General features: G+C 31.9%; 1 protein-coding gene across 1 annotated transcript; it reads right to left on the reverse strand.

Moving 5' to 3' along the window:
- Positions 1–3,660: 3,660 nt before the first annotated feature.
- On the reverse strand, positions 3,661–12,093 carry LOC130825703 (probable pectate lyase 18). The gene is made up of 5 exons (XM_057691065.1): positions 11,796–12,093; positions 10,724–11,423; positions 10,015–10,206; positions 7,729–7,934; positions 3,661–4,620 (listed from the first exon to the last, which is right to left on the reverse strand). Exons 1-5 carry the CDS (start codon positions 11,990–11,992, stop codon positions 4,398–4,400), a joined length of 1,518 nt encoding a protein of 505 aa, XP_057547048.1. The 5' UTR covers positions 11,993–12,093; the 3' UTR covers positions 3,661–4,397.
- Positions 12,094–12,686: the final 593 nt, after the last annotated feature.

Genomic DNA, 12,686 nt, shown 5'->3' on the forward strand with positions numbered 1-12,686 from the left:
ACCCACAATTAGTGATGGCTATAGGGCAAATTACTCGGAACCATAGCGGTCCCGAACCGCCGAAAAACCTTTTTGAACCGGAATCAAATTGGTTCGAACTGCAAACCGTTAAGGTCAAAAAAATATATAGTTTAAAATAACATTTTGAAAATATTATATTGGGTTGAAAATTGTAAATGTATAGTAAAATAGGATTAGGGTAAAAGATATACATAGGATAATAAATTCTAAAAAAATATAAATAAGATAAGAAATTCCATAAAAAAGACATAAGATAACATACTAGCTAAAAGATATACATGAAATCTCTTATCATTTCAAAAAGATCAAATATTAATTCACAAGATTTTATCAAATCTATTTATAAATCCTATAAAAATATCTACACAAATTTAACATAGTTTGTTACTAATACTAGCCATACAAATTTAATGTTTGATTTGTGTTTAATAGGTAGGCAAAATCACATAAAAAAATAAATAAATAAAGCAGGATGGATTTACCAATTATAATTACGAGTGTTCTCATCACCAATACTGCAAAGAAAAAAAAAATAATTACATCATTAAAAAAAAGTACTAATTTTAACATTCTAAAAATTTAAAATAGTGATGTGGGAACATTAAACCCTAAATGGATAAACATCAAGCATGGGGCAAACATCAACAAAATACCAAAGCTCAATTACACACAAAGTTAGTTCTAAAACAATAATCTACGAATCAACAATATACACAAGTTCAATTAAACTATTTGCTATTCAAATTCAGAAAATGTCGCAACTAAACCCTAAACCACATTATAAACAAGCTAAAAAAAATGTGGACGAATAAAAATTTAAAGAATAACAACATATTGTGTATTATCATAATCACCTAAAATTCAAAATCTAATTCTACACTCCCAACCTTAAAATTCATTCCTAATCCTACAGACCACTGATGTCTATGTCCTCTAAAATTATCTTTTGGTGTTTTTGCCCTCTTGCTTCTCTCGTTTCTTCTATTATTAATTTTTTTGTTTTCTTTTACAGTTGGTTCTACTTATTTATTTTATTTATAGACATTTAATTTATCTTTCTCGTATAATTACAACTCTTTATCTTTCTCGAGCCGAGGGACTCATTTGACCGCACTCTTCTTTATGGATATGAGTTGCCGCCGTCTTTCCCTCCCCATACCCTATTTATAGTCTTTTTATGAATAAGATACACTAAATAGGATCACGATCAAGCAAGTTTTCACCAAAACGAAAAAGTGAAATAAAAGCGGTAAATGTAGTGCAACAAAATTCCAGTCTGTCAATTAATGAACATTAGATGGATTAGAGGCTTACAGCTAGAGGTGTTCTATAACGATAGGTTTTGGTCAGACTAGAATCAAATTTTGTATTTATATTGGCGTTTACATCATTTTAAATTAATTTAAAAGTTCGAGTTGAACTCAAAATCAAACTTTAATTATACCAAGTCGGATAAATATCGAATTAGTTTTAAACAATGGAAATTTTACATGCTAGTATCAAACTTTCTTGAAACGTTAGTGGTGGTATTTTTATAAAATTTTTCCATATGATAGTATCTAGTTTATGCCTTATTTAACTGCCTATCATTTTCAATTAAATTCTTGTCAATTTCCGTTTAATACACCATTTTGACGTTTCCACCCTTATTAAGTGTTGATTGTTGTCATTATAGTTGGCCTCTAAACTATTTTTATGCTCTCAAATGTTTAATTCACTATTTTGACGTTTAATTCGCCATTTAATTTATCAATGCTATCAAATGTTTAGGGCAATTTATAAAGACAACAATCAACACTTAATAAGGGTAGAAACAAAAATAATGAATTAAATGGAAATCGACAACAATTTAACTGAAAATAATACGGCAGTTAAATAAAGTATAAATTAAATACTATCATATGAAAAAATTTTATAAAAATACTACCATTAACGTTTCAAGAAAGTTTGATACTAGGATGTAAAATTTGTTATTAAAACAATTGTAATTACAGGCTAGGTGTAAGGTGTGGTATGTCATATGTGGACCATCTAATATTAATTGAATGATACAATTAGCAAATAACATGTGCACATGGCACAAGACACAAGTGACCATCAAATACCAATCACCATTTTGCTTTTATTTATTCTTTTTTAATTCAATTCTCTTTTCATGTTGTTTTCCCACCGTCACCACCGACTCTAAGGCCTTCATTTAAAAAATAACAATAATACCAAATTATTACTATTTTTTTTAGTAATCAGCTTGGAAATAAATTCAACATAACGATTTTTTTAAAAAAAAATTTGTTTAACATACTACACATGTTAAAAGTGACATGTGTTGCTAAACATGTTTAAGTTGTCTCAATTGTGCTAAAAAAATTGACATATTGAAACTTATTTTCATTGGCTAATCAAAATTTGCACATTTTAAGAATTTAAAAAATTTACTCATCGAATAAACTACCCACTAAAAATACTATTGAAAATATAAAGATTACGCATATTTATTGTTTAACAATTACATATCAAAAACATATTTATATTTAATTATTTATAAAACTAATCATCAATTATCACTTTACGCGAGTAAACTATCCAGTGAATAGATGTAGTTAAGCTCTTGTTTAATTGTTTTGGTTTTTTTTGAAACAAAAATCAATTTAAGTTCATAAGTGTCACTAAAATGTGATGGATTGATAAATAAGTCCATGATAACTTCATTAGAATTAATAACTAGCAATGAAGTATAACATTTTGATTTAATTTCATTTTATACTTAATTGTTAAAATTATGATCATTGTAGATAAAATCGAACATGTCTACACACTCCCTTTCTTATTGTTGTTTAATACAATTTTCAATCTCATTTTATTTTTAAATAGAATTGAAGGTGATACAATTGCTTGTAAACTCAAAATTGTTATCTTCCTTGATATTACATAAATATTAAACAATGGTTAGTCATAGTTCAAAATAAATCCCTTCATCACATAATGTTAGAATTTTGGTCCTAATAAGGTTGTAACAAATCCTTATCACCAAAATTAAAATAATAAATATTTTGAAAAAATTGATATTAATAATCTAAAATTTGACCCATTCGTTGTGAATAATTTCACTTTTGAATTATTTTTTAATAATTTAATCTTTGTCCTTAGTTTGCAATAAGCATATCCTTCTATTTTCTAATAATTTAACTTTTTTTCTTAATTTGCTATCAACATGTCCTATTAGTATGCTAACAACAAACTAAGGACAAAGGTTGATTTATAAAAAGATAATTCAAAGTTTAAATAATTCACAATAGATGAGTGAAAAATCAGATTATTAATCTTAATTCTTCCTAAATTTAAAAATAGAATTGCATTGGATAATTTTATTTATTTTATTTATTTTCAAAGAAAAATACAGTAAAAAAAACAATAAATATCACAAATAGTTATTCACTAATGTTAATTACGTTCAAAAGCAAGGTGAGAAAACATTTTTTTATTTTTTATTTATTTATTTTTTGAATAATACCAGATTCATTAATAAAGAGTCATACAACATATACATTAGAGATAAAAATTAGCAAGTACATAACAACTTTAACCAAATATAATTCAAAAGTAACAAAATTACGATCATTGTATATGAGATCTAACAATTCTAAATATCCTCTTCCACATCGCTGTTTGATACAGCCTTCTACGAGGGGGTGTTTTGATCTGTTGTAGTCTTGACATATAATTGAATTTGATGTAGTTGATGGTAATTGCAATTTTGGTGTCTGCTGCATTATCGCATTAATCTCTACCTACAAATCAACTAGATAACAAAATTTATAACCCCAAACTCTCACGAGAAGAGAGATCAAAACCCAATATATGGGTAGAAACTATAGAATCAACCCAATGAATAGATAGAACAGTTTTCCTATAGAAAGAGGATAAATATTTATTCTAATTATATTGAAAAAGCTTAAAACGGAAAAATTGGAGATTTACCATGAACCAAGAGGTTATTGATAATTCCAATAGAAGTTAGGATTTTTTAAGAGACAGGAGAGAGAAAAAGAAAGATGCGGCTTATTTTTTATTAATATTATAATACAAAATACAAAATAGTAGATTAAGAAACATTCAAATGAAGACAAGCAGAAACATGACTAATTAGGATTTTTTTCAAAACCATTTTTTTTAATAATTAGTTAGTGATTAGATTAGCCATTTCTTAAGAATTCCAAAATATACAGTTCATACTGTTTGGGGTCGATTCTTTTGTTTGATATCAATCCCCAATGACCAATGTTAGAAGATTACATTGCCGTAGGAAGAATTTGATAGATTTTTTTTTGTTTTTTGTTTTTTTGAAACTGCTAAGCTAACTCAAATTTGATCAATAACTATAGAAATAGCAGTGTTAATGACAGAAAATTGTCGTAGGTGGTAGTAGCGCACAACAATAAAACGACAAAAAAAGCCAAGACGATGGACGTTCTGGATGAGGAGGGTGCACTGCCATTGCCAAACATCATGCCGAAGAAACTTGAATCCGCATCGCCACCAGTTTTAGGATTGGTGCTACTCATGCTTGTTCCACCTCCTTTTGGCATGCTTGCGGAATCCCTGTATTCATAGAAACGAAAAACATTTTAGTTTATCATATGGACTATATCTCTTTGCTTTAAGCCTTCAACTACAAGCAACATTTGAAGAAAAAGTCGGGGGATAAAGTTTGGCTACAATGGTTAGAATTTAGAAGTCCATCCTAAGTTAGCCAAGTCGTGCTACCTTATCCCTTATCCCTCATCATCATCATCATCATCATCATCTCCGGTATATCCGGCTCATAGAAGCTATGATCAGAGTTTAGGGAGGACTGTGTGGAAAGGTTGGATGACGACAAACCATACCCTTATCAAAAGAGATAAGGAGGTTGCTACCTTAACCTTAACTTGCATAAATCTCCTCGGTCATGGATTAGTTGTACTATCATGAACTCATAACAAATAGAGTTTTCAGGCATTAAGTTAATTACCCACTACATCCGTGTCGTCCTAACAACATGGTTTTTTAGAAAATAGTGGGGATCATGAACGGTGACTTGGTAAGCAAACAATGGATAAAAATGGTGATAAAAGTAGGGGTAAACTTCCCATCTCCAACCACAGAAGTTTGAGGGTTCAAAATCTCCTACTCAAGCAGATAAATTGGAGAGGTTTCCCCTCCATGTTAGGTCCACATACCAACAATAAATACAAAAAGAGAGGATACAAGCACATGCAATGAACCAGTTACAACAAAGCGTTATAAACCAGAACACATTTTTGCTCTTATCTCTCATTTTTGTCTTCCTTGCCGCTTTCTAATTGTGCTTATTCTCTCTGTTTCTAACACTAATAGCAAGGAAGTTAAGCAAAATGGGTTGAAACCCTCTATTTCTAACACTATCCATCCAATCAAACTCATTTTGAGTTGTTTACTTGTTTTGAACAAAAGAACGGACAAATTCTCTTGAGCCTCTTAAATTTGACCTATGCAATAAACTCACTATTCCAAGAGGTTATGACCATATATTTTGATGAAGGTGATAGCCTAAAAAGTAAGGGTTGAGCTGAGAGGCCTTGTATTAACAAGCAGCAAAAGTATGTATGAGATTTTATAATTTAAAAATCATTCGGAGATGCAAATCAAGGGACTAGAGTTGTGTGCATGTGTAGCATAATGACTTAATGAAACTGCAACCAAATTTCTTGAACCGACAATGTCTATGATATGTGTGATTCAGTTTAATTATACTTGAGGAAAAGCCCTTCGACGAGGTCACAAAATGTGTCTCATTTATTGTCTAGTCAAAATGAAAGAGGGCCATGGAGTTGCAGATATTGAAGGCAAATATAGGTGAAAATAGTTAACGTTGGTATGGTCATGCGCAAAAAGACTGAAAATGCAACAGTTTGAAGAGTAGGTAGGAACTGAAGTTTAAGGAGCTTAGAAGAGAAAGAGGCAGGACGGAGAACAAGAGTGGGGAATGACATGAAGAATGGGGATCTGCAAGAGCATATGACAATAGATAAGCATGAATGGAGAAGGTAAACAAATATATAGATGATCAATGAAATTAATTCATTATTTGTAGATTCGTTCTAGATGGGGTGTAGCCGATCAAAATCATTTATGATTAAGGCGCTTTAGTATTGTTGTATTAGATGGGTTGGAATTATCTTTGTTAGCAGCCAATTTCCCATAATGATTTGTTTTGCTTCATAAAGCACCCAAAAAGATTATTTTAGAGCTTAATAGCATATTAGAAAAGTTTAAAAAATTGGAATCTTTTTGGAGAAGGGAAAAACACTTTTTCATTGGTGCTAGAGTTGGTAACAAGGACACTTATCGAGTAGACAATTTAAGATTTCTAGTTCTATTCATAGTCATAATATATTGATTCTAATTGAAGAGAGTATTGTAATAAGTTTTCCATTAATACAACTAATACTCCAATAGTATTTCTAGTACTTCATAGAATCATTATATATTGAATCTAATTGAAGAGACTATTGTAATAAGTTTTCCATTGATACTACTAATACGCAGAATAGTAAGATGTTACTCGAGGACTCTTATCAGCCGTTTCAATTTTATGTAGGAATTTCAAGTTGCATGAAAATAGGGTATTTATCATTGTTAGACCAACTGTCTTGGAAGATGAAACTATCTTGGAATTGGAAGTTACTACTCTTAAGAGACTAGGGGTGTTGCCCTTTCATTGTTTCCTTCTTACATCAGTTATCATTTATTCTTCAACAATTTTTATATCCTGAAGTTGATGCAATGCTAATCATTCTAAAAATATATAAATAGATGTTTTGGATTATCAAATTGAAGTATATTTCCATTCAGATCACCATTCCATAAAAATATATTCTCCAATAGAATTAACCATATTGAAACTAAATTCACAATTCAAAATAAAGCAAAAATATGTTTTAAGAAATTTTTTTTAAGTGTAGCCCTTTATTCCTCTAGGTTACCAACCTTTTGCAAATCGGCGGTTTAAGGTTCAGTGTCAGAAAAAAAAAACAAAAAAAACAAATTTGGTGAAAAATGTATGGATGGATTAGAGAGAAGGCACATTTGAAGATGAGTTGAAAAGAGAGAATGTGGTCTAATTTTAGAAATGTAGCAAAATGAGTGGACATCCTAAAATGAAAAATATAGCATTTCTAGTGGGACAGAGGTAGTAAGTATCAAGTTCGAGCAAAAAGTCAGCAACAAAAGCACAGAGAAGACTAGAGCTAGATATAGGCAAATGTAATGTCTTTGGCATAGGTAAAGGCAATAACAAGCACATGGATGGGTCACTTCAAAAAACCACCATAGGAATAAAAGGAAAAAAAAAAAAACTTTACCTCTCAACTTTGTGACTAACAATTTGAGGTGTTTTTTCAAAAGTGAAATTGTAAAAAAGAAAAATGAACAAGTAAAAGGTTGATTGTTGACATCTTTTAAAATATGATGCTCGGATCCGACCCTTGACCCTCAAACATAACTACATAGGTATAATCCATCCGTTTCACTAAAACGGTGACACTGTGTTTCCTAATGCTTTCTATCCCTTGAATTTATTGACACATTGCTAATTCGTTTCAATGGGAATCAAAGAATTACTATAACTAATGAATCTAATGCATATCAATAAGATGGAACAAGAGCTTGCATGCTTTCAATAATTACCTGGGATCACCAAAAACACCAGCATTCATGGTAAGCTGGTCAATGGAGGCTGCAGATCTGGGTTCTGTACTGGAGGCTTTGGCATACCGAGCACTTAAGCCATCCCCAGAAGGCACGAAAAAGGCCCCATTCATCATAATATCTCCTTCAGTCCTCCAGTTCCAATGAGCCCAATCTTTATCACCTGTTTCCACCCGTCTTGTCACCTGATTGATGAATTATAACATACAACACAGTCAAATCCTAGTCTCCTTTCTCCAAAACAACTAGAATTCAAAGAACTTCCAATCGGCGGAGAGAAAGTAAGATGAAACCAAATCATTCATAAAAATTCAAACCATAAGTTGAAAAATCCTAGACACGTTAAAAATGCTAAGAACGAAACTTAAAAGATCATAGTCTAGAGAGGGGCGAAGTTTATTAAGCTCTTCACAACATTCTTTAATAAAATAGTTTAACAGTTCCACTTAAGAAACTCCAAAAGAAAACATGTGATGTGAAAAAAGTTCCAATAAGTAGGCATATGGGAAACCAAGTTCGATTTGCAAGTACATGAAGTTCCAATTCGTTCAAATCCCCAATATAATCAAATAAAACAGATTTCTAATAATCTCACTAATTCTCAAAAAGCAACATTTAATAAGCTATTTCACCCCAAATAAAGATTAAACTACTAAAGGTGAATTGTGTGATAGAAACACGATAAAAAAAGATGCAACTTTTTGCAGAGATTTCTAATTAAGGGGTAAGTAGTGGTTGTGTTTGTGTGAACTAATCTTGTCCAAAGTAACTCGTGGTCATTTAATTTTTCATGCCAATTTTATCCTTCTTGACAAAACTACATGAGTAGGATTACTTGGTTTGAGAAAAATATTGTCATAAGTCTATTTTTTTTGTTTGGTTTATTTAGGGAGAAATGTAGAAACCATTATTTTAGGAGTACCACATTTTCCATCAAACAATTTCTTATCCTTATCCCTGGTCTATTCGCATATCCTCCTCCCTCCATTTCTAACACTTCCAAAAAAGTTTCACATGCAAGTAAAGAATGGGAAAATGGAATTTTGCACCCGGAAAAATTATTCCCAAACAGAAGAAGCCTATGTGCCGTCAGAACCAAAGTTTATTTTTACAAGAATATCATTGCATACTCTAACCCCCAAAACCGCGCCCAATTGAGATTTTTAATAGCATTGTGAAACAACTTACAAGAGTATGATTGCGTACATATAGACCCCTGAATCCCACCTACCACCTAATGAAAGTCATTTAATAGCATTGGGGGTGCCAGGTGCACATAAGCACATAGCCTATATCCCCCTGCATGATCACGGGTAGACATACCCAAAATCTGGCACTGTGACTGATGGCATTTTGTGTCCAGTGCCTAAGTAATCAGTTACAAGAAAAAGTAAAGATAATAATTGAATTTTAAAATCCATAAAAATCTAAGAAAAATAAAAGGTAGACAAAAGATTCTCAATATGCTGTCAAGCACCATCAGATAGGCCCACTCCAGACTATGACTACATGTATATGTGAACTGACAAGAGATTCCATTTCTAATGAACTTTATTCAATCAAAAGCTGGAATTGGTTAAACCAGTTGTCCCAAGTCCCAAAAGTCCAATGTTTGCGCTCTGTTATGAGTAGAGTACTACTGTTTTGATATTTGCAATTTGCATGTAGGTCCATTATAGCCGCTCCATGTACAAAATTATTAATACAGTTAATAATGGACCGAGTATTCACACAAACAAGTACAAAAATACAAAAATTTACTAATAAAATAACTAGGTTAGGCAAATTAAAATGAGAGCTTTTTAAGTATAGTCAATGAGTTTGTTTGGTTTATGGCTTTTTGCTTAGCTTTTTGATTGGCTTTTAGCTTTTGGCATGTTAGTTGGTCAAACAGCAAAAAAAAAATATTTGGTACATGATTTTTAAGCCGGCTGTAAAACAGGCTTTTAAGCCAAAATAAATAGCTACTCCTGTTAGTTTTTTTTTTGTTGTTGTTGGTTTTTGTGGCTTGTTGACCCTTTTTTTCTTTAATAAACAATTAACAACTAATACCTAAATTTACAAAACATCTCCATAAACAGTTGGCTTTTTCAGCTAACTTAAAAGCCAACAAAAAAGACTAACATTTCCAACAAGTCAAACAAGTAAATTAAAAAGCCAACGCCCAACAAACAACCAACCGCCAATTACCAAAATCCCGATGAGTGTAGCAAATTCATATAGACAGAGAGAGTACATAATTAAAGAAAACCAAGAATAGCTAACCTCTTTAATGAATGGGTTGGCTGGAGCAATGTAACGGTTACCCTGACTGTTGATAGTTGGGTTATCACTTCCTCCTATCACATAAATCTCCCAATACCTAAAATCATTGTTCACCACATGTACATACCCTCTTCTGCACCGAGGCATTCTCTGTACTACTCCCTCATCAAATACATTGAATGCCAATGTCACCTGTTTTTTTCCACAAACATACATTCACTCTTAATAAATAGAAGTACATACTAGCAAATATAAAACTGACCCATTTGTTAACTTAAATACAAGGGTGAATAGGGGCGGAGCAAAAACTCGCACATAGTTTTGAGGAGCGAATCGTTAAAAAAAAAATTCAAATCTGAGGCCTAAAATCAAGTAATTAAACTAAACGAATATAAACTAGTATTTGAGGTCCTTTAATTTTAAAGGTCAGAATCACCCCTAAAGGTGAAGATAAGAGGTGACCACTTTGATTAATGAACTCCACTTATCCAAACCATAATACCATTTGACTAAACATAAGAGCTGATCATGGGCCAGATCAAACATTTGTCAAGAGAAGGGACCCAATGCCTTTCCATACATTGTAAAATTGAGCTATGCAGAATTGGGTTTTTCAAGCTCAGATCATTATACCAGAAAACACCTCAAGCTCAGCCATTAACACAAATTATGAATACTGCAATAAGTTTGATTTTAGTGTAAATTTTACCTGCATACCACCATCCAATACATCTCCATCACTGTTTCCTAACAGCATTACATCATTATGATGGGAAAAATGACTATTAGAGATTGTAATCGCAGTAGACCCCACAGTAGCATCAATTAACCCATCAGTACAAGAAGATAAAGAGCAATGATCAATCCAAATATTACTCGACCCAAAAATGGTCATCCCGTCACCATCTGATCTCGATCGATACCCTACATGGGTGGGGCTGGACCGTATAAGCGCATTACCCGCAGGATAACAATTATGGATATGAATATTGTGGATAATCACATTTGAAACATACTGTAATGTGATACAACCACCACCGGTAATATGAACATTTGCTCCCCTGCCATCAATGGTCTTATAACTACTAACAATGAGCTCATATCTGAGCTTAATTGTCATATCCCCTGAAAAAATAATCCACAGGGGCTCATCTTGGAGTACACCATAGCGGAGTGTACCTGGTTTAGGGTTAACTGGGTCAGAATCGGACGAGTCAGTGACTACATAGATCTGACCCCCCTTACCACCCATTGCAGCTTTGCCAAACCCAATGCTGCAATCAGCTAACCGTTGGCGGTTGGATGCCCAATGCGGGTCACACCGCCAACAGTCATCTATTGGGTTACCACTTGAGCAAGATTGGGTTGTTTCCAGCATTTGTCTCCTACTGAGAGATACATTCACCATCCTGAAACAAAAATCTGCATGTCAATATAATCCCAGAATAAAAGTTCGAAATCAACAATTTCTAAGGAATGGGTCAAATTACTATAAAATTGATCCCAAATACCCAATAACTGAATTGTAAAATACGGGAGGAATTCAACAAAATATTGAGCAAAAAATTATACCAACAATAACAAGCACTAAAATGCACACTAACTGTTTGATAAAATGCTTGAGTGAAATTTGTCTGTTCATAATTGGATGTCTTGATACAAGAAAATGCAAGCAATACTGAACCAATTGAGACAGAAACATGAATATAGACTTGCAATCATTAGTAAGAAAACTGAAATGTGATTTGTGGGTAATGGGGTAAAGCCATTAAGTAATATACCTAAGAACATCATGAACAACAGCTTCAGGGTCAGGATGTTGATGAGGGAGTATAATGTTAGAAGTGGCTAAGGACAGGGGAGGAGAGAGAAGAAGAGAGAGGAAAAGGGAAAGCAAGAACATGTGGTAAAAGGTAAGCATTGTGGAGGGAACTGGGAAGCTTGCAATAATGGCGGACATCTGGATGAGTAAATACATAGTGAGAAAGAAGTATGTAGGTGATGAATGGATGCAGCTTCAGGGGGACTGAAGCTGCTGATTTTGGGGGAGGTGGAGATCTGTCTTTGTATTGTAGACCCTACTATTACCACTTGTATATTATTATTATTATTATTATTATTATTATTATTATTTAATACTCCGTACTATTCAATTTTATTTTTCACGCTTGTCGAGTCAATATTTTAATTTTTAATATCTCAAATTATTCTTAATTAAAATTATAAAAAGTTGATATTAATAATCCTTGTATTGAGACAAATCAAACAAGATCCCATATGACTATGTTTTAACTTATAAATTAAGAGTAAAATACAAATTAAAAGTGATAAGTAAATAGTGCCCAAAAATAAATAGGACAATTAGGTTGAATAGAAGGGAATATATTTTTTTTTTATTTTTATAAATATATTTTATTTCATAGAAAAATACTTTATTTGGTATTATTATTATTATTATTATTATTATTATTATTATATACTCTCCTACATAAGGATACTAGTTGGCAACTAGCTAAGTTGTGCTTATACTAGGTGAAAAGAGTTTTAGTCATACTTTATCTATTTTAAAATACTTGTTGTATTATGGTAATATTTCTTTAATTTATTTTTTTTTTACGTTTATATTAAAATGTGCTCTCATATAAAAAATCAAAATGTTATTAATTGATTAA

Source organism: Amaranthus tricolor, chromosome 10, assembly GCF_026212465.1.
Source record: "Amaranthus tricolor cultivar Red isolate AtriRed21 chromosome 10, ASM2621246v1, whole genome shotgun sequence".
Classification (NCBI taxonomy): Eukaryota; Viridiplantae; Streptophyta; class Magnoliopsida; order Caryophyllales; family Amaranthaceae; genus Amaranthus; species Amaranthus tricolor.